Source organism: Somniosus microcephalus, chromosome 7, assembly GCF_052327205.1.
Source record: "Somniosus microcephalus isolate GS21.2 chromosome 7, FLI_Smic_1.0, whole genome shotgun sequence".
In the NCBI taxonomy this organism is placed as follows: Eukaryota; Metazoa; Chordata; class Chondrichthyes; order Squaliformes; family Somniosidae; genus Somniosus; species Somniosus microcephalus.
Window position 1 is genome coordinate 96,586,214 of NC_140993.1, and position 22,881 is coordinate 96,609,094.

At 42.1% G+C, this 22,881-nt stretch overlaps 1 protein-coding gene across 5 annotated transcripts in view; it reads left to right on the forward strand.

Moving 5' to 3' along the window:
* Nucleotides 1-13,676, forward strand: part of LOC147114804 (sorting nexin-16-like) — a 67,499-nt gene extending 53,823 nt beyond the window's left edge. For 3 of the 5 annotated variants that reach the window (XM_085992760.1, XM_085992761.1, XM_085992762.1), the window contains exons 7-8: nucleotides 8,978-9,094; nucleotides 11,625-13,676. In XM_085992760.1, coding sequence (XP_085848886.1) covers nucleotides 8,978-9,094; nucleotides 11,625-11,730 — 223 coding nt within the window. In that variant the 3' untranslated portion in view covers nucleotides 11,731-13,676. Of the gene's footprint in view, nucleotides 1-2,084; nucleotides 3,094-8,977; nucleotides 9,095-11,624 lie in introns of those variants that run through there. The other 2 variants (XR_015078995.1, XM_085992763.1) reach the window with 2 other exon arrangements.
* Nucleotides 13,677-22,881: the final 9,205 nt, after the last annotated feature.

A 22,881-nucleotide genomic window follows, 5' to 3' on the forward strand; every position in this document is an offset into this window, starting at 1 on the left:
GGCGAGCACAGGTAGTTGTCACGACTAACGAGAGACACAAGAAACGAATGGTGATAGACTATTCCCAAACTATTAATAGGTATACTCAATTAGATGCGTACCCTTTGCCTAAGATTGATGAGCTTATCAACAAAGTATCTCAGTATAAGGTTTTTAGCACTATTGATTTAAAGAGTGCTTATCATCAGATTCCTATTGTTAAGGATCAACCATATACGGCCTTTGAGGCTGGTGGAAAGCTGTATCAGTTTTGCCGAATACCATTTGGTGTTACTAATGGTGTTGCTTGTTTTCAACGGGCAATGGATGCTTTTATATGGGATAACTCCCTCTCTGACACCTTTTCATACTTAGATGACATCACAGTGTGTGGCAAATCAAGGGTGGAGCATGATTCTAATTTAAAAAGATTCCTTCAAGCTGCGGAAAAAGTTGGTTTAACTTTTAATAAAGAGAAATGTATCTTTTCGACTACTGAGGTAAATCTATTGGGGTATATTATCTCGGGAAACAAGATTAAACCAGATCCAGAACGTCTGCGACCATTGATTGATTTACCTTGTCCTACTAATTCTAAGGCTTTGCAACGAGTTGTTGGACTGTTTTCTTATTATTCTAATTGGATTGCAAATTTTTCACGGAAGATCCGGCCTCTTATTCGGGTTACGACATATCCTCTATCATGGGAGGCCAGGACATGTTTTGAGAATTTTAAAAAGGATATTTTAGGAGCAGTTGTGCATTCTATTGATGAGCAGGTTCCTTTTGTGATCGAGACGGATGCTTCTGATTTTGCAATTGGGGCTACTCTGAACCAAAATGGAAGACCTGTGGCCTTTTTCTCACGTACTTTGAACGATAGTGAAAAAAGACATACGCAATAGTAGAAGCATTGCGTAAATGGAGACATTATTTATCGGGGTGACATTTCACGTTGGTAACTGATCAAAAATCTGTGTCCTTTATGTTTGATGTTAAACATTTTGGAAAGATCAAAAATGATAAAATAATGAGATGGAGGATTGAGTTGGCATGTTACCATTTTGACATAGTTTATCGTCCAGGGAAGGATAATGTTGCTGCTGATGCACTGTCGAGGGCTTAGTGTTCTGTGATTCACGGAGATACGCTTATTAATCTTCACAATGCCTTATGTCATCCTGGGGTTACGAGGATGATACACTTCGTACGCAGTAAGAATTTGCCCTTTTCAGTTGAAGACGTCAAGCGGATGACTTCATCATGTTCTATCTGCGCTCGGTGTAAACCGAATTTCTTTAAGCCTCAACGAGCTCATCTTATAAAGGCTACTTCTCCTTTTGAACGTTTGAGCGTCGATTTTAAGGGGCCTCTTCCTTCAACTACTCAAAACCGATATATTTTTACTGTTGTGGATGAGTTTTCAAGGTTCCCTTTTGCTTTTCCTTGTGCAGATGTATCAGCTGCTACAGTTATCAAATGTCTGACTCAACTTTTTGTCATCTTTGGGATGCCTGCATATATCCATTCGGATCAGGGAAGTTATTTTATGTCTTCCCAGTTGAAGGAATACCTTCAGAGTCGGGGAATTTCTACTAGTAGAACTACCCCGTATAATCCCCAGGGTAATGGACAGTGCGAACGATACAATGGGGTGATCTGGAAGGCAGTTATGTTGGCTTTGACATCCCGGAACCTTAAGAATACACAATGGGAAATGGTACTGCCTGATGCCCTGCATTCCATTGGATCATTGCTTTCAACGGCTACTAATGTGACCCCCCATGAAAGGCTCTTTAACTATCCGCGGAGATCTACTACGAGATATTCGATACCTTCATGGCTTACTATGCAGGGACCTGTGCTGCTTCGATGCCATGTTAGATTGTCAAAATATGATCCTTTGGTGGAGGAGGTGGAGCTGTTGGAGGCAAATTCCCAATATGCTCATATTCGATTCCAAGATGGGAAAGAAAGTACTGTTTCAATTAAAGACTTGGCTCCTTGTGGTGGCCAGCCCTCTTCTGAGGATATTAACAATAGTCATGATTTAGATAATGTGGATGCTGTTACAGATACTACGAATGTCTCCAATCTGATTGCAGATAATTATACTTCTATTAGTCAGCCCTTGATGGATGTTTATGACCATCCCAGTTTACCTTCTGATGGGATTTCTAATCCGGAAACCATTGAAAATCAGGATATGGATAGCCTTCCTGCTGAAGATACTTCTGTGCCTTCTGGTGTGGGAGGGCAAGGAATTTCACCAAGGTTAAGAAGGTCGACACGAACAAGATATCCGGTCGACCGATTGAAAATGGACTTTTAAATTGATAGTAATGTTTTAAAATTGTTGAAATATTATATTATATTGTTTTAGTTGAGAGATACTTAATACTTATGTACAATGTTATTATTTGTTGTTCACTTAGTATTGTCATATAAATAGTTTTACTCTTGTGCATAGTTTTAGTTGTAAATAATTAATTATAAATTGTAAAGGTTATTTAGGTTGGAGTATATTTTAAAAGGAGGGGTGAATGTGGTGATTATTCCTTGTTTAGTAAAAGTATTGTGATTGGTTGTTTGTTAACTACCTTGGGATATATGTTGTAATCTCATTGGTAGTTGATGTCACATGATGTGTGGTGGCCACCTTAAATTCAGTTCTTTTCCAGCTTTGGTTGGGACTGGATGTGGAAAGATGTGCTGCAGATTTTAAAGTTAATAAAGCCTAGCTTTGGAAGGCAAATCTATTCTTTATTTCATCACCTTTGCTGGTTTTTAAAAATTCCCAATCCTCGGTCCTCCCACCAATCTTGGCAACACTGTATGCCTTCGTTTTCAATTTGATACCATCCCTTACTTCCTTAGTTAGCCATGGATAGTGCTCCCTTCTCTTAAAATCTTTCTTTCTCACTGGAATATATTTCTGTTGAGAGTAATGAAATATCTCCTTAAATGTCTGCCATTGCATTTCAACTGTCTTACCTTTTTAATTTATTTTTCCAGTTCTGCCTTCATGCCATTGTAATTGCCTTTGTTTGAGATACAACTTTCTCACCCTCCAACTGAATCTGAAATTCAACCATGTTATGATAAATCTTACCTAGAGGATCCTTTACTATGAGATCATTTATTAATTCTGTCTCATTATACAGTACCAGATTCAAGATAGCCTGCTCCCTGGTTGGTTCCATTACATATTGTTCTAGGAAACCATCCTGGATACAATCTATGAACTCCTCCTCAAGGCTACCATGGCCAATTTGATTTGTCCAATCAATATGAAGATTAAAATCACCCATGATTATTACCGTACCTTTTTTACAGGCCTCCATTATTTGTTGATTTATACACTCCAACAGTATTGCTACTGTTCGTGGGCCTGTAGACTACGCCCACCAGAGACTTTTTGCCCTTATTTTTTATCTCCACCCAAACCGATTCTACATCTTGATCTTCGCCAATATCACTTCTCACCACTGCACTGATCCGATCCTTTACCAACAAAGCCACCCCACCTCCCTTTCCTTTCTGTCTATCCTTCCGAATTGTCAAATACCCTGGAACATTCAGTTCCCAGCCCTGGTCACCTTGCAACCACGTCTCTGTAATGGCGATCAGATCATACCCATTTGTATCTATTTTTGCCGTCAACTCATCTATCTTCTTACAAATGCTGCGTGCATTCAAATATAGAGCTTTTAACTTTGTCTTTTTACCATTTCTTTTTGTTTTGGCCCTATTTTCTGTTGCACTCTTATTTTTAAACATTCTGTCCCTTCTTGTCACACTCTGGTTATTATTTCCCCCATCTCTATCCTGCTCTATTGTTTTCTCATTTGACTTTTTAAATTCCTGCTCACCTGGACCCTCCCGCCCCCCCGCCCAACACCATTTCGTTTAAAGCCCTCTCTACAGCCCTAGTTATTCGATTTACCAGGACTCTAGCCCCAGCATGGTTCAAGTGAAGCCCATCCAAACGGAACAGCTCCCTCTTATCCCAGTACTGGTGCCAGTGCCCCACAAATCGAAACCCATTTCTCCCACACCAGTCTTTGAGCCACTCGTTCATTTCTCTGATCTTATTTACCCTATGCAAATTCGCTCGTGGCTCAGGTAGTAATCCAGAGATTATTACCTTTGTGGTTCTGCTTTTTAATTTAGCCCCTAGCTGCTCATACTCTCTCAGCAGAACCTCTTTCTTTGTCCTACCTATGTCATTGGTACCTCTGTGGACCATGACAACTGGATCTTCCCCCTCCCACTCCAACTTCCTCTCCAGCACAGAAGAGATGTCCTTAACCCTGGCACCGGGCAGGCAACACAGCCTTCGGGACTCGCGCTCTCGGCTGCAGAGGACAGTATCTATCCCCCTAACTATACTGTCCCCTATCACTACAACATTTCTTTTTACTCCCCACACTTGAATAGCTCCCTGTACCATGTGCTGTGGTCAGATTGCTCATCCTCCCTGCAGTCCCTGCCTATGTCCACACAGGGAGCAAGAATCTCATACCTGTTAGACAAAGCCAAGGGCTGAGGCTCCTCCATCACTACCTCCTGGATCCCAATACCTGCCTCGCTTGTAGTCACACCCTCCTGTCCCTGACCATGGGCCAAATTGGAAGTAATTACTCTAGTGGATGTGACTGCCTCCTGGAACTTAATGTCCAGGTAATGCTCCCCCTCCCTAATGTGTCGCAGTGTCCGAAGCTCCGACTCCAGCTCATCTACTCTGAGCCGAAGTTCCTCGAGCAGCCAACATTTGCTGCAGATGTGGTCGCTGTGGACCTCAATGGTGTCCACCAGCTCCCACATGCAACAACAACAACACATTGCCTGGTCTCCCATCTCAATTAATTAATTCGTTTTTTTTTATTTTAAAATTTAATCTACACCAAGGCACTTAAATTTAGATGCCCAAGTTTGGAAAAAACGAGAAAGAGAAATACTCACCAATCACTTACCTGCTTTCTGGTGACGTCACACTTTTTACTACTTTCTACTCACCGGTCCGTTGTAGCCGCTCCCGTGGGCCCCCGCTCACCTTTAAATCAGCCACCGAGGTCTTGCGCTCTTATGTATTATACATATAGACTGGGCAAACCAAATTTGCAGTAATAGTGTGGAGGATGAATTCATGGAATGTATGCAAGATAGTTTTCTAGATCAGTATGTTGAGAAACCAACTAAGGAACAGGCTATTTTAGATCTAGTATTGTGCAATGATAAAGCGTTAATTAATAACCTTGTAGTAAAGGGGCCTTTAGGGAAGAGTGACCACAATATGATAGAATCTTATATTGAGTTTGAAAGTGATTTAGTTAAATCCGAAACTAGGGTCTTCAATCTAAACAAAGCAAACTACGTAGGTATGAGGGGCAATTTGGCTAAGGAAGCTACATTAGTAGGTATGACGATAGACAAGCAATGGCTAGCATTTAAAGAATTAATACATAATTTACAACAAATATACATTCCTTTAAGGCACAAAAACCCCACAGGAAAAGTGGTCCAACCGTGGCTAATGAAGTTAAAGATTAGTATTGGATCAAAGGAAGAGGCTTATAATGTTGCCAAAAAAATTAGTAAGCCTGAGGATTGGGTAGATTTTAGAGTTCAGCAAAGGAGGACCAAGAAATTGATAAAGAAAGGGGAAATAGAATATGAGAGTATATTAGCGAGAGACATAAAAACAGTGTAAAAGCTTCTATAGGTACGTAAAAAGGAAAAGATTATAATGGGGAATAAGGAAATGGCAGAAAAATTAAACAAATACTTTGGGCTTGATTTTGCAGGCGCTCAGAGTGCAGATTTGGAGGCGGGTCCGCTGTCAAAATAGAAAAGATTGACCGGTAGGAAACCCGCTGTCAACCCACCTCCACACGTGTCTCTCGTGTCTGGTCTGTCAGCGGAGAACTGACCCGACACCAAGCAGCGCGGGAGACAATTGAGCTCATTAAATGGCTTAAGAGCCAATTTAATGGTATTTTGAGACTTCCAATTTTACATCCCCCCCCCCCATGGGTTACCCGCTGCTCGGGAAACTCGCCAGCTCACCCTGGCGTGAGTTGAGTCTGCTCTGATGTATCTGATAAGCTGACAGCTGCAGAAGTGATGTGAAAGATGCCATGTTGCAGATGGTCAGTTTCAGAGCACAGAATACTGCATTTGTAAGACATATAGAGATTTCTTTAGCTTGCAAGTGTTTAGACCCAACTGTATGTCTAGTGCCATCTCATTGGAACAACCCCTCTCACCATTGACATTGCTTCCATCATCTCACCTGCAGCTGACATCTAGTGCAGCAACATCGGCACCCTAGAAACCATCTCCCCTTGCTCCTCTGATTCCTTCCACGCTCAGCTCCAACACCATCATCACCAGGCACACCAGCAGCACCAACAACAACACCAACCTTCTCCGCCATCACCTGATGTTACACAGGGCATCAGCACCTGACAACATTGCTGCCTGGGAGGCCAGCGATGACATCACCATGGCCAGATTTACTTCACTTGACGCTGTAAACCCTGGCTGCTACATGATGCGCCAGGTTGACACCAGCACCGTAAAGCATCCCTTTAATGTCCAAGCCATTCCATGCACACTCATCACTATAGTGGTGGGAGTTATGTCTCAACATTCACTGGAACTCATTAAGACACTTCTCGAGGTGTGCACAGATCTGTCCAATAAGGGGCAGTGTTGAAAATATAGATTTCACTTTGACAACACCTTACCAGAAACTTCACATGGTCATTGGCTAAACCTCTCAAGTGCCTACCTTTTGTGTGTTGTTAGTTGGTATGCTTGCGAGTGTGAGGTGGGGAAGTGATAATGTAGATAGAGAGGGATGGGTGGAGGTGCAAGGTAAGTTGGTATGAGTAAGGATCTGCAGGAGAAGATATGGAAGGCAGAGTGATGGGCATGTGTTGAGTGGCACAGCAGGGTGAGTTTGAGTGTGGCTTTGCAGTAACATTTTGTGATCCATGGAGATCATTGAAAGGTTGGCGCCACTGCAGCTAGGGACCCCTGATGACATCCCTTTTGCCCTCCTGTGCAATGTGCAACCAGGCTGGAGGGAGTCATTGTAGAGCCTGGGTGCAACTGTCCACCTTTGTGCAGTGCTTGTCAGTGTTTGCAGCACCTCAGTGCTGTCAAACACTGACAGAACAACTGTTAAACTCAATGTGGCTGTGGTCCCTTTAAGGAAACCAGCTGATGACACGTCATCAGACCACCTTCCTGTTAATTGGCTAGGTAGCCACAGGGCGGGCTTAACGAGGCCAATCAAGGGAAAATCCCATTGACAGCGTGGCTGCAGCCAGGTGCGGGACCAGAACCCGACAAACGTCTATCCTGCCACCACCCCGACACTGCTGAGAAAATCCAGTCCTTTGTCGTCACGGAAGAAGACACAAAAAACTTCCCGGAAATAGCGGAGAACCAAGGATCTAGCGAGAATGAGGCACTGAAAGAAATTAGTATAGGGGATATAGACAGGCTAAGTGAGTGGGCAAGAACATGGCAAATGGAATATAATGTGGAGAAATGTGAAGTTATCCACTTTGATAGGAAAAATAGAAAAGCAGAGTATTTTTTAAATGGTGAGAGACTGGGAAATGTTGGTGTTCAGAGTGACCTGGGTGTCCTTGTACACGAATCACTGAAAGTTAACCTGCAGCTACAGCAAGAAATTAGGAAAGCAAATGGTATGTTGGCCTTTATTACAAAAGGATTTGAGTATAAGAGTAAAGATGTCTTACTGCAATTATATAGGGCCGTGGTGAGATCACACCTGGAGTATTGTGTATAGCTTTGGTCTCCTTACCTAAGAAAGGATAGACTTGCCATAGAGAGTGTGCAACGAAGGTTCACCAGACTGGTTCCGGGGGGGGGGGGGGGGAGATTATCCTATGAGGAGAGGTTGAGTAGACTACACCCATATTCTCTGGAGTTTAGAAGAATTCTTACAGGGCTTGACAGGGTAGATGCAGGGAGGATGTTCCCCTGGCTGGGGAGTCTAGAACCAGGGGTCACAGTCTCAGAATAAGGGGTCGGCCATTTAGGACTGAGATGAGGAGAAATTTCTTCACTCGAGGGTGGTGAATCATTGGAATTCTCTACCCCAGAGGGCTGTGGACGCTCAGTCGTTGAGCATATTCAAGACAGAGATCAATAGATTTTTGAATATTAGGGAAAGTGGAGATGAGGTAGAAGATCAGCCATGATTTTATTGAATGGCAGAGCAGGCTCGAAGGACCAAATAGCTTACTCCTAGTCCTATTTCTTATGTGTGTGGTGTTTCTTCCTCTTGGTTGTCCTTTCCTGCCCAGCTGTAGCTATTCTGGTCTGTGCATTGAATGTTGGGCAGATTGTTCAACCATAGCCAAACCTGTCCTCGTGTAGCACCATCACAGCAGGGCAAACCACCCCGTTGACAACAATTTAAAGACCCTTTTGTCAGCTTCTATTGAGAGTGTGAAGATTCCCATTACTTGTTGCATCACATTTCAAATCTGGGTTCATATTCTTGTTTCTCTGCTTTTCTTGACACTAGGATTGTTTTAGAGCTACGAAATGCAGTATGAATATGTGCATGCAGTAAAGTTAGTACAGGAAACTTTGTGCTATCCGGCACCCACGGGACCGAGCTGCTGCCGTTGCCTAAAAAGTGCCGTACTCTCCAGAGTTAATGTTGAGAGATACGGAGATTCTTATCTCCGTATTTGACAACAAACACTGTTGCTTAGCAACAGCTTCTAAACACTTGGGTGTGGCCCTAAAGCTCTAGCTGAAGCTGTTGCTATAGCTACAGACCTTACACAGCTTGACTGTTCAAACAAAGCAAAAAAAACAAACAAAAAGAATAAAAAACGGCAGCTGATTTTTGCCGGTGGCTCCAGATTGCCGGATAGCACAAAGTTTCCTGTAAGTTGTCTAATTTTTGTATTAAAATTTTGCTTTGTATTCTTGACTCTTGTAGGGAAATGTCCTCGGAACTGGAGAAAACACGCAGACCTTCTGGGCAGGAGAGTGAATGTAGTGGAGAAGTTGAGTCTTCCGCAGTAGAGGCTGACCAAGCTGTAATGGAGGATAACAGGTAGATTTGAAGCCACATAGACTAATCACTGACTTAGTCGTGGGGAAAAATGCCCAAATTCTGAAGATTATAATAAATGCATCTCCAATTTCTTTACCTATTTTGTTAAAACTGATAAAAACTGGGTCTGGACATTTGTCCAGCTTCATTTACTTAATTTCATCCATTACAGTTTTTTTCTTTATACAAATGCCTGTAAATCTCTCTCCTTCACTAATTTTTAATTTTCTGTGCACTTCTAGTGTCATATCTACCTTTTCCATTGTGAAGACTGAAGCAAATTATTAATTTAACAATGTTGTCATACCCCTTTGTCTTTTTTTAAGGGGTTCACTTTCTTTACCATCTCTCTGTTGATGTACTTTGCTATTACTATTAATATCATCTGCAAGGTTTTTTTTTCATATTCTCTATTTGTTGTCATTTTCTTGGTGCCTTTGTTCCTTTCTCGAATCCACCCAGTCCTCATTTGTGCCTTTATTTGCATTCTCCCGCTGTTTAATACTGGTCTCGGACATTCTTGTAATCCGTAGTTGCATCATGGTGGAAGTACCTCATTTGCCTTTCAGGGGTATACATCTTGTTTTGTAATCCATTTGAACAGATTGCGCTGTTGATCAACTCATCATTTCTCCCATGTTATTCTAGACAATCCCTTCCTCATTCTCTAAAAGTAGCTTTGTATAAATCTAAAATCTTGGTTTATGACATTCCTTTCACTCCTTCAAGCCCAAATGAAATTTACCATCATATTATGGTCACTATTGATGCTTTTCAATACCATATTGCCTATTTTTTTCTGGTTTCTTACTTTTAGTTATGGGTTTAATTTAATTATGGGTATCACTTGCTCTGTCTTTGGGTTCAAGCCATACTGCTGTAGGAAACTATATTAAAGCATGCAATGAATCTTAACTTTTTCTCACCTAATATGTAGATTTAAACCTCCCATTATTAACACATTTTGTTTCTTACAGGCCTCCCTGATCTCTGTGTATATATCTTGAGCCATTTTCTAATGTGCATAAGCTCACAGCCCAGACTGTGATTACATGCTTTTGAAGTGTACTCACTGTTGTAATGTAGGGAAATACAGCAGAAGGTGAGACGGTAAGCTGTGAGGAGAACACAAGAGTCTGCAAAGGGATATAGATAGACTAAGTGAGTGGGCAGTAAGGCAGCAGATGGATTATAATGTAGGGAAATGTGAGGTTATTCACTTTGGTAGGAAGAATAGAAAAACAGAATATTTTTTAAATGGTGAGAAACTTTCAAATGTTGGTGTTCAGAGAGATTTGGGTGTCCTCGTGCAAGAAACACAAAGCTAGCATGCAGGTACAGCAAGCAATAAGGAAGGCAAATGGCATGTTGGCCTTTATTGCAAGGGGGTTGGAGTATAAGAGTAAGGAAGTCTTGCTACAATTGTACAGGGCCTTGGTGAGACCACACCTGGAGTACTGTGCACAGTTTTGGTCTCCTTATCTAAAGAAGGATATACTTGCCTTGGAGGTGATGCAACGAAGGTTCACTAGATTGATTCCTGGGATGAGAGGGCTGTCCTATGATGAGAGATTGTGAAGAATGGGCCTATACTTTCTGGAGTCTAGAAGAATGAGAGGTGATCTCATTGAAACATACAAGATTCTGAAGGGGATTGACAGGGTAGCTGCTGAGAGGTTGTTTCCCCTGGCTGGAGTGTCTAGAACTAGGGGGCATAGTCTCAGGATAAGGCGTAGGCCATTTAAGACTCGGATGAGGAGGAATTTCTTCACTGGGGGTTGTGAATCCTAGGAATTCTCTGCCCCCAGAGGGCTGTGAATGCTGAGTCTATGAGTATAATCAAGGCTGAGATAGATAGATTTTTGGATTCTAGGAGAATCAAGGGATATGGAGATCGGGCGGGAAAGTGGAGTTGAGGTCGATGATCAGCCATGATATTGAATGGCGGAGCAGGCTCGAGGGTCGTATGGCCTACTCTTATTTCTTATGTTCTTATTAATTTAACATAAATTAGCAATATTAATCAATAGACCATAAATATCGCTGGTAATGGAGGGGGAGAAATCTCACTTGTACGGTAGGGGAGTTGCTTTTCTGCTGTATTTCCCTACATTGCAACAGTGCGTACACTTCAAAAATATGTAATTAGCTGTAAAGCACTTTGGGATCTCCTGAAATTATGAAGGCGCTATATCAATGCCAATTCCGTCGTTCTTTCTCAAGGGTGTTTTTCAGGAAATGTCTTTAGGGAATTCCACCCCAGAATTTTTAGCAGTTCCTGATTTAAGACTAGGAATAGGCTTTTGAAGTATGGCCTAAGGCAGGTAGTTGGAAAGATAGTGCTGAAGGCTATAAAAAGGCACATAGCCTGTACAAATGGGGAACAGAGCAGTCGTGAACCTTACCGCTCCAACCCGCACTCCTTTACCCGATCCTTCACTGTTCCAATCCACTTAGCCCATTTAAAAAATTCTCTTGCTTATTTATGTTGTTGTTGATCTCAATTTATTTTACTTTAATACTATTTCAGTTCTGGAATGGAGTCTGATAAGGAACAATCTGGAGCCTGCTGGAATAGCCCTATAACTGAAACATTTTCACCAGTGGAAGAAGCCCAAGCTGCAGAAGAAGACTAATAGAACACCCAACATTAGCATTTGTCAATGCTGATCGTTATTCTCAGTGGTAATATTATATTGCAGCAGTAGCTGTAGCTGGAATACAGCTAAAGGCTATGACTCTTATGATTTCTAGAATTTTTGTTTTTGGGAGTTATCATTCCTGAAGTAGCCCTTTCTATAAATATCTCAATATATTTTTGCTTGATGCAACAAAGTAGATTTTATTAGTAAATCGGCTTTACTAGGCTATCTGAATTGTGCAGATTTGTGCATCTAACTATAGGTCCAAATAATTTATTTGCAAATAAATTGGACTATTGATTCTATGCTGGAACCATTCAATTTTATTTGTACAATAATTTGGTTTTCTGTAAGCTGCATTCAATCTCCACCTAGAAGTATATACAGGAATAGTTTGGCTAAAATGCATTACAGGTAGATGCAAACATGATATATTGCCATTTCAGTAATCCAAGCCATAGTTTAAACAGGACTGTCTAAATGTTCCACATGATGTTTGCTTTTGAATGCCATTGGACCTTCGAGCCTGCTCCACCATTCAATAAGATCATGGTTGATCTTCTACCTCAACTCCACCTTTCTGCACTATCCCTATATCTCTTGGTTCCCTCAGTATCCAAAAATCTATCGATCGCTTCTAGAATATACTCAATGACTGAGCATCCACAGCCTTCTGGGGTAGAGAATTCCAAAGATTCACAACCCTCTGAGTGAAGAAATTCCTCCTCATCTCAGTCCTAAATGGCTGACCCCTTATTCTGAGACTGAGACCCCCAGTTCTAGACTCCCAAGCCAGGGGAAATATCCTCCCAGCATCTACCCTGTCAGGCCCCTTAAGAATTTTATACGTTTCAGTGAGGTCACCTCTCATTCATCTAAACTCTAGGGAATATAGGCCTAGTCTACTTAATCTCTCTAAAACAAAACTACTGGGTTTGAATGGGCATCAATAGGGCTCAAGTTAAAGTGCTTGAACCTTGTTTAAGCAGCATAAATTGTGTTTTAGCTAATGGGCATAAGTGTAGCACTTGATCTTGTTTAGTTTTGTTCCCTAAATTTGTCTGTTAAACAGATTTTTGTTTAGATCAAAAGCAAATACATACCTACATTGATTTTTGTCAGTTTTTCAAACTAGCTAAAGTCATAATCTCTCAAAGCAGTTTTTGTTGACTTTGATTGTCCTGTAGTGTAGGGCACAGTAGTTTACACTTTATTACTAAGTTGTGAGTAGAAAATAACGCAAACTGTTCACTTTAAGTCGTGTGGTGCACTTTATGCGTTTGAATTTTTTGCCAAGTTTCATTGGCAAAAGATGTTTTTGTTTTTGAGATATTGCACGGTGCCTTTTTATCTGTTATTACAATCAAATTAACTGGTTTTGCTTCATTAATGTTGGTTCATCAAAGTTGCATGTCTTGATTGCTCTTAAGTGCCTTGTTTTTCTAGATTTGCAGAAGGTGTAACCACATTTGTGAATTATTTTTGCTTCACCCAGATCTTTGTTACTGAGAGTCTGTGGCAAATTTTGGGCTGTTATGAAGCCAAGATATAGGAATTTTTGGGTATTTATACCAGAACTGCCTGATTTCAGATTGGAAATCTTTTAATTTATGCTAGTAATTTAGATTCTGTGTTCTATAGTCCCTAAAGACAAACTTAACAGGAGATGAGATGCTTCAAACTTCTGGTGGAAGTCTTGCATCAAACGTTTTGTCATGTGTTGATGTACATTATTTGTGTGATGTGCCAAATTTATGGAAAGTTTGTGCATGACTTAAATTATAGCATATTACCATGGGGCTACCCCACCACATTTAAGAACTTTTGTGTAGGAACAAATACAATTTTCTGAAAGGGGGAAATTTATTGGTTTTAATTTGCATGTTTGCATTGGTGGGAAAAAAATGCTGCTTTTTTAAATAAAGTTTTTTTCCATTTGACATTCAGTACTGTGATTGTTTTTTGACATTTCAAAATCCATCTATTTGGACACCCAAAGTAGCAACTTGTTTATTTCTGCATTTTCTTCAAAAACTACTCCAACTTCCCTTTCTAGAAACCATTGTCAAATGACAGGGCTCCGACTGTTGCCATTATAGATGATCATTTAACCTGAATCCACTCTTCTATCATGAACTATTCTAGTAACTCAACTGAAAATGTTTAAAACTCGGCTATACATCCTCTAGACAGAAATGTGAAGTATTTGTTGGCAGTCATCCTCTTAAATGTCAAATGTAGGGTTGTAAATTACTGATGGAAACGCGGTCTATAAATCGGCAGTTGCCTTAAGGCTGCCAATTCCTTTAAGGTAAACGAGGAGCTAGTTCCCCACATTTGCAGATGCTAGTAAATTAATTCTTAATATGAAAAAGCCTGACCTTCAATCTGACTTTCCACTGCAAAAATACATTTTGCACCACTTCATTTGGAGAGTGCTGCTGAAATCATCTCGTGTTCTTAAAAGTTACTGGGTTTGAAATTCATAATGGCCCATTTTCGGACGCATAACTGATGGTGTGCTTCCAGCGCGCACCAGAATCAGGAGGCCCAAGGCTCGTCAGAAATTGGGCTTTAAAGGAATTGGCAGTCTTAAATAAATGGCAGATTTGTAGACTGCTTTTTCATTAGTAATTTACAGTTCTAGAAATTTGTACATGTTTTGCCCATTTTACAGGTGTAAGATGGATACCAATTTTCTTTTCCATCATCTTCACACCTTCACCGTTCTTGTACTTTCTCCCCAGACTTTTCCCCAAGACCACAGACCCAGTAATCAGATCTCATGTAATGCAAAGCTCAGAATCAATAGCATTCAACTGAAAGTAAAAGGGCATTGAGATCTCCGATGGGAACAACAGTTGAAGGTAATGCAAGTGGACTACCGAGCAACTGAAAGTGGGGGGGGGGGGGGGAAAGGCATTTAAATCCATGAAGGAAAGTGGCACATTATTAAGATGGATTCAATACCAAAAGGCATGCCATGTGTGTAAAACAGACATCAGAAAGCCAAAGAAATTTTGAAATTGAATATGGCAAGAGAAATGAAGGATAATTTTTTTTAGTATTTAGTAAAATCAGATGTGGAGTAGTGGTCAGGTGTGGACATGACAACTGATGCTACACAGGCTGGAAAAAGTGCTAAAGTGTTTTGCCACAGTCTTTATCAAAGAGGAGATGGGTAACTTTTTTGATCTGGAAAGGGAACTAGAAGGCATTGCAGAGGTGAGTTGTGACACTATTCACATTACTACCATCATGATTGCCGAATAGCTATACAAACTTAAGGTAAGTAAATCTTGGGCCGGATAAGATACATCCGAGGGTTCTTGGGGAACTGAAGAAGGAAAATGCAGGAACACTGGCACAAATCTTCCAGAAGTCACTAAATACTGAAGAGGTGCTTGGGGACTAGAGAAAAGCAAAAGTGACCGAGGAAACTATAGACTAGTGAGTTTGATGTCCATTGTGGGTAAAGTTATGGAAATCCTTATTTAAAAAAAAATAAGATCCTGGAGCATCTCGATACGAATAAAATCTTAAAAGATAGCCGATATGGTTTCATGAAGGGCAAGTCTTTCCAATCTAATTTACTGGATTTCTTTAAGGATATGATACAGGACCCTTGATAGGAGTAAGACAGTGGGTGTGGTATACTTTGATTTCAGAAAGGCCTTTGATACAGTTCCTCTAGACGGGCTGGTACTGAAAACAGGAATCAGTGGAAATAATTTGCAATGGATATGTAATTGGTTGCCAATAAAACCCAGAGGGGGGGGGGGAGGTGGTACAGGAATTGTCATCTGCCTGGGAGAATATTATCAGTGGGGTCTCACACGGGTCTGTTTTGGGACCATTTAAAAAAATTAATTCATAAATGATTTGGAGCTAGGAGACACGAGCAGAGTCACTAACTTTGCAGATGGTGCAAAGCTAATTAAGGTGCAGACTGGAAAACTGAACAGGATAAACTATAGGATGATTTGAATATGCTTGGGAATGTCCTGAGGTTGTGAAAGAGGCCATATAAATGCAATTCTTAATTTTGTTCAATCTCAGTAGTACACTTTTGGGTGCTAATATTGGTAAACATATGACCAGAGCTCTCCACTCAAACTGCAAAAGAACAAATGAACGACATAGAAACATAGATAGGAGCAGGAATAGGCCATTTGGCCCCTCGAGCCTGCTCCGCCATTCAATGAGATCATGGCTGATCATCCAAATTCAGTACCCTGTTCCTGCCTTCTCTCCATATCCCTTTAACCTTAAATATATCCAACTCCTTCTTGAATATATTTAATGAATTGCCCTCTACTGCCTTCTTTGGTAGAGAATTCCACAGATTCACCACTCTCTGGGTAAAGAAATTCCTCCTCATCTCTGTCCTAAATGACTAACCCCTTATCCTTAGACTGTGACCCCTGGTTCTGGACTCCCCGACCATCGGGAACATCCTTCCAGCATCTAGTCTGTCTAGTCCTGTTAGAATTTTATAATTTTCAATGAGATCCCGTCTCATTCTTCTAAACTCCAGCGAGTACAAGCCCAATTGACCCAATCTCTCCTCATACATCATTCCTGCCATCCCAGGTATCAGCCTGGTGAATCTTCGCTGCACTCCATCCATGGCAAGAACATCCTTCCTCAGATAAGGCGACCAAAACTGCACACAATACTCAAGATGTGGTCTCACCAAGGCCCTGTACAACTGCAGCAAGACATCCTTGTTCCTGTACTCAAACCCTCTCGCTCCGAAGGCCAACATACCATTTGCTTTCTTAACCGCCTGCTGCACCTGCATGCTTACTTTCAGCGACTGGTGCACAAGGACACTCCGGTCTCGTTGCACTTCCACTTCTCCCAATCTATTGCCATTCAGATAATAATCTGCCTTCCTGTTTTTGACACCAAAGTGGATAACCTCGCATTTATCCACGTTATATTGCATCTGCCATGCTTCTGCCCAATCACCCAACCTGTCCAAATCACACTGGAGTTTCTTTGCATCCTCCTCACAGCACACACGCCCACCCAGCTTTGTGTCGTCTGCAAACTTGGAGATATTACATCTAGTTCCCTTGTCCAGATCATTAATATATATTGTGAATAGCTGGGGTCCAAGGACCGATCCCTGCGATACCCCACTAGTCACTGCCTGCCACTCGGAAAAAGAGCTGTTTATTCCAACTCTCTGCTTTCTATCTGCCAACCAGTTCTCTATCCAAGTCGATACCTTGCCCCCAATCCCATGTGCCTTAATTTTACACGCTAATCTCTTATGCGGGACCTTATCGAAAGCCTTTTGAAAGTCCAAATACACATCATCCACTGGTTCTCCCTTATCTATTTTACCAGTTACATCCTCAAAAAATTCCAGTAGATTAGTCAAGCACAATTTACCTTTTGTAAATCCATGTTGACTTTGTCCGATCCGGTCACTTTTTTCCAAGTGCTCTGCTATTACATCCTTTATAATGGACTCTAGCATTTTCCCCACTACCGATGTCAGTCTTACTGGTCTGTAATTCCCTGTTTTCTCTCTACCACCCTTTTTGAACAGTGGGGTAACATTGGCTACCCGCCAATCCATGGGTACTGTTCCAGAGTCTATTGAATTTTGGAAGATGACCAGCAATGTATCTACTATTTCTAGGGCCACTTCCTTAAGTACCCTTGGATGTAGATTATCAGGCCCTGGGGATTTATCGGCCTTCAATTCCATCAATTTCCCTAACAGCATTTCCCTACAAATACTGATTTCTATCAGTTCCTCCCTTTCATTAGACCCTATGTTCCCCGACATCTTTGGGAGGTTATTTGTGTCCTCCTTTGTGAAGACAGAACCAAAGTATGTATTTAATTGGTCTGCCATTTCTTTGTTCCCCATTATAAATTCCCCTGATTCTGACTGCAAGTGACCTACGCTTGACTTCACCAATCTTTTTCTCTTTACATATCTATAAAAGCTTTTACAGTCAGTTTTTATGTTCCCTGCAAGCTTACTCTCATACTCTGTTTTCCCCCTCTTAATTAATCCCTTTGTCCTCCTTTGTTGAATCCTAAACTGCTCCCAATCCTCCAGTTTACTGCTATTTCTGGCCAATTTATATGTCCTCTTCCTTGGATCTTATGCTATCCCTAATTTCCCTTGTTAGCCACGGTTGAGTCACCTTTTTTGTTTTATTTTTATGCCAAACTGGGATGAACAAATTCTGTAGTTCATCCATGTGACCTTTGAATGTTTGCCATTGTCCATCCACCGTCAACCCTTTGAGTGACATTCCCCAATCAATCCTACCCACCTCGCACCTCATACCATTGTAGTCTCCTTTATTTAAATTCAGGACCCTAGTCGCTGAGTCGACTATTTCACTCTCCATCTTAATGAAGAATTCTATCATATTATGATCACTCCAACCCAAGGCGCCTCACAACAAGATTGCTAATTAATCCTTTCTCATTACATAATACCCAGTCTAAGATGGCCTGATCTCTAGTTGGTTCCTTGACATATTGGTCCAGGAAACCATCCTGTATACACTCCAGGAATTCCTCCTCCACAGTATTGTTACTAATTTGGTTAGCCCAATCTATATGTAGATTAAAGTCACCCATGATAACTGCTGTGCCCTTATTGCACGCTTCTCTAACTTCCCGTTTGGAGGTCTATATACCACTCCCACTAACGTTTTCTGCCCCTTGGTATTTCTCAGTTCTACCCATACAGATTCCACATCATCAGAGCTAATATCCTTCCTTTCAATTGTTAATCCCCTCTTTAACCAGCAATGCTACCCCACCTCCTTTTCCTTTTTGCCTATCTTTCCTGAATATTGAATGCCCCTGGATGTTGAGTTCCCAGCCTTGGCCACCCTGGAGCCATGTTTCTGTAATCCCAATCATATCATATTCGTTTACCTCTATTTGCGCAGCTAATTCATCCACCTTATTACGAATGCTCCTCGCATTAAGTGACAAAGCCTTCGGGCTTGTTTTTTTTAATGCTCTTAGATCGTTTAGAATTATTATTTACTATGGCCATGTTTGATTTAAACCCTTGATTTCTCTGCCTGCCACTTTTGTTTTTCTCCTTCCTGTCTTTTGCGTTTATCCTTGTTTCCTTTTCCTGTCTCCCCGCTCAGGTTCCCAACCCCCTGCCATTTTAGTTTAAACCCTCCCCCAGAGCATTAGCAAACACTTCCCCCTAAGACATCGGTCCTGGCCCTGCCCAGGTGCAAACCGTCCATTTTGTACTGGTCCCACCTCCCCCAGAACCGGTTCCAATGTCCCAGAAATTTGAATCCCTCCCCCTTGCACCATTCATCTAGCCACATATTCATCTGAAATATCCTTCTATTTCTACTCTGCCTAGCACATGGCACTGGTAGCAATCTTGAGATTACTACCTTTGAGGTCCTATTTTTTAATTTACCTCCTAACTCCCTATATTCAGCTTTTAGGACCTCATCCCGGTTTTTACCTATATCGTTAGTACCTATATGCACCACAACTACTGGCTGTTCACCCTCTCTACCCAGGATGCCCTGCAGCCGCTCCGAGACATCCTTGACCCTTGCACCAGGGAGGCAACACACCATCCTGGAGTCTCTGCGGCCGCAGAAACGCCTATCTATTCCCCTTACAATAGAATCCCCTATTACTATAGCTCTTCCCCCTCTTTTTCCTCCCGTCCTGTGCAGCAGAACCACCCCGGTGCCAGGAAGTTGGCTGCTGCTGCCTCCCCCTGGTAAGCCATCCCCCCCATCAGTATCCAAAGCGGTATATCTGTTTGAGAGGGAGATGGCCACAGGGGACTCCTGCACTACCTGCCTGCGCCTACTACTCTGCCTGTTGGTCACCCGTTCCCTTTCTGCCTGTGCAACCTTTACCTGCTGTTCACGACGTCCTCAGCATCGCGAATGGTCCAGTATGTATCCAATCGCAGCTCCAGCGCCGCAATGCGGTCTGTCAGTAGCTGCAGCTGGACGCACTTCCTGCACACATGGTTGTCAGGGACAGAGGAAGTGTCCCTGAGTTCCCACATAGCGCAGGAGGAGCATACCACGGGGCCGGGCTCTCCTGCCATGACTTACCCTTTAATTAATTCAAATTAAATTAAACAAATCAATCCCACCAATTTCACTACAGTTAAACGATATAATTAAGGGTCCTGGATTACCAACAGTCCCCGCTACACCACAGAGACCCTACAAACTATAAACCACAGAGTTTAAGTCTAAAAAAGAGAGAAATACCAACCAATCAGTTACCTGCTTTCTGGTGACGTCACACTTCGATTACTTTTTACTTCTCTCTCTCGCAGCTCTGAGATTGGTAAGCCTACCTGGTCTCTGCCGCCTTTTATCGCCGTTGCCTCGTTCCGCACTGCCGCCGCCGCTGCTGTGGGGCCTACCTGGTCTCTGCCACCTTTTATCGCCGCCGCCTCGTTCCCCACAGGTCCGCACTGCCGCCGCCGCAGCTAATTAAGGTGCAAACTGGAAAACTGAACAGGATAAACTACAGGATGATTTGAATATAATTGGGAATGTCCTGAGGTTGTGAAAGAGGCCATATAAATGCAATTCATTCTTAATTTTGTTCAATCTCAATAGTACACTTTTGGGTGCTAATATTGGTAATCATATGACCAGAACTCTCCACTCAAACTGCAAAAGAACAAGGGAATGACAGCAGTTCAACATTTTTGTTGTTTTTGTTTAGTATGGCACGAGAATGTGTTTGCCAAGGGCAAATTTGTAGAACTTTTTTTTTACCTCCTTTGGAAATATGTGAAATCATTGGTGCGTTACATTTGGCATACTTCTAACCGTGAAAACACCCCACTCTCACTTCCCTATTATTACTGTCCCTTTCTGTATTATAGTGGATATTTTGTTCACTTTTAATGCAAAAGGTTCCTGGTTCTATACTAGGCAGAAACAGTTAACCTCCTCCCTATTGATCCCCATTTCCTCAATCTCCGTTATTAGAAGCTGAAAGTACAATTAACTGTGTAAGGTTCAAAAATTTCTGCACAACCCCGGAACAGAAGGAAAGCATTATTTTAAAATTATTTTGAAACATCACAGGAGAAATCTGCAAAAAGGATAATTGTGATGGTTGGGCAGAAACAGCAGATTTCAAAGAGTTTAAATTAAGGAAGAGATTTTTGGACTGTTTTAAAGGTTATTGGGCAAAAGTGATTTAAAATTAAAATCCCAGGAAGATTTGGCTGGTTTAAAAGGCATGTTCAGGCTTGCAAAAGGCTGGAACAACGGGGAGGCGGGGTGGGCCCCCAAAGTTTGGAAATTGGACTGTCTGAGGAATGTCCAGGGCCGCCCCAGTTTTACATGAGGACAATGAAGCCTGTTTTCCCGCCCAGAAGTCGCAGAGCCAGGTATCAAGTAAACAGGACATGTCCCCAGCCATACAAAAGAAAGAACATCAACCCTACAGTTACCATAAACAAACCACAGTCCAAAGACAATTAAAAAGATTGACAAACGTTTTGCATTTTAAATTGGTTTCAAGGCAATCCCGAAACCAGTTAAAGGCCGATTAAGCCCGCCAAATTTAACAAAGGAAACCAAGATTTGGCGGTCAGATAAGCCAGGCCCCAAGTTAGTATAATTGAGGCCTGCCTTTTCAGTTCAACAGTCAAGTACAGTACAGACAAGTCGAGTGCAGTACAGGCTGACAGACGAGACCAGCAGAAACAGTTCAAACGGACAGCCAATCCGGGTTCAAGTTCAGCCAACCAGCTCAAGAGCGAGATCATCATTGGAGACTCAAAGGAAGAAAGAAGAAACAGAGATCGCGGCAACCAAAGGCCTACAGAAACCAACACCAGCCAATATTACCACCAACCAGGTAATATTGGGCCACCGCGACCAACAAGGAACCAACCGCCGAAAAACTCACAAACCAAAGACTTGTTTCCACTCTACAGGCTAGTCTGACTTACCCCTGGGTAAGATTTGGACATAAAAGACCCTAAAACTAGCCCTAACCAAAGAAAATTGGGTACTTACCCGATAAATCCAACAGAGCGACTAACCGCATCAGCGGACCAAACCCAACTGAAGACCCAACGCAGGTGCAGTCTTCTACCACGTCCGAGGTACGGCAGGCCCCAACCGCCACAACTAAAGAGAACCCCGAAATCGCGAACCTCTACAACTGTCAAGAAAGTCATTTTTGGTGAGCATTTCCTGGTCCTCTGGATTTCAGTCTAGTTAGTGTAGTGGGGTTGGGAGGGTAAGGGATTTTTGTGTATTGTAATTCTCCCTCGCTTATTCCGTGTGTTCCCCACCCTTTTAAAGTGTAAGTTTTATTGTATTGTATATTTTCCTGTCTCAAAATAAAGATCTGAATTCTTTTTGACTAACCCAGGTGTCTGTTGCAAGTTTATTACGACCCCCAAATAAGTCCAAAGTCTAGAACAAAAGGGAGTGGGAGCGATTCGAACTGCTCAAAGGAGTCAGAGGTGAAGCTGACAAACACCCCCCACACCACCACCCCCTACAGCATAGCGACCGCGGCAAGACTTTGACAAAAGGGAAGTAATGCAGTAGACCCTGTGTTTGATGAAAGGCCAAAGATGGAAGAGAGGATTTCCTCTTAAGTTTTTGAAAAGGTGAATATCACCAAGAAGTGGGTAACCAGTCTGTTGCGTGCTGGGCGTCCCATGGACGCTGCAGCCAAATGGACTGAGAGCAAGGATCATAAAAAGTCGGTAGAGAAGGCCATCTGGTTGGTCTGTGCCCTACGACAGATCCAGCTGTTAGACCAGCAGGTGAAAGCTTTGGCAGCAGAGCTGCAGGAGGCGGTCAAACTGTCCAAAGCAAGAGCTGTAGCAGGGGAGGAACTATTGCAGGAATTACAAGTGCACAATCAAGAGAAATTGCAATTAGTAGAGAAACACAGAAACAGACATGAGTATTTTTGGTGTCAAGTCACCGAAGCAAAGGGAAATGAGCTGGTACTGAAAGAAGAGAACGCGCGCCTAACCAGACAGTTAAGGGAACAGGAGGAGCAGTATAGGAATATAAAGGCATCTTATCAAGTAGCATGCAGTAGGGAGTTTGAAGCGGGAGATCACGGCCCCTGTCAAAAGCAGATAGAGAGTTTAAAACTTGCTCT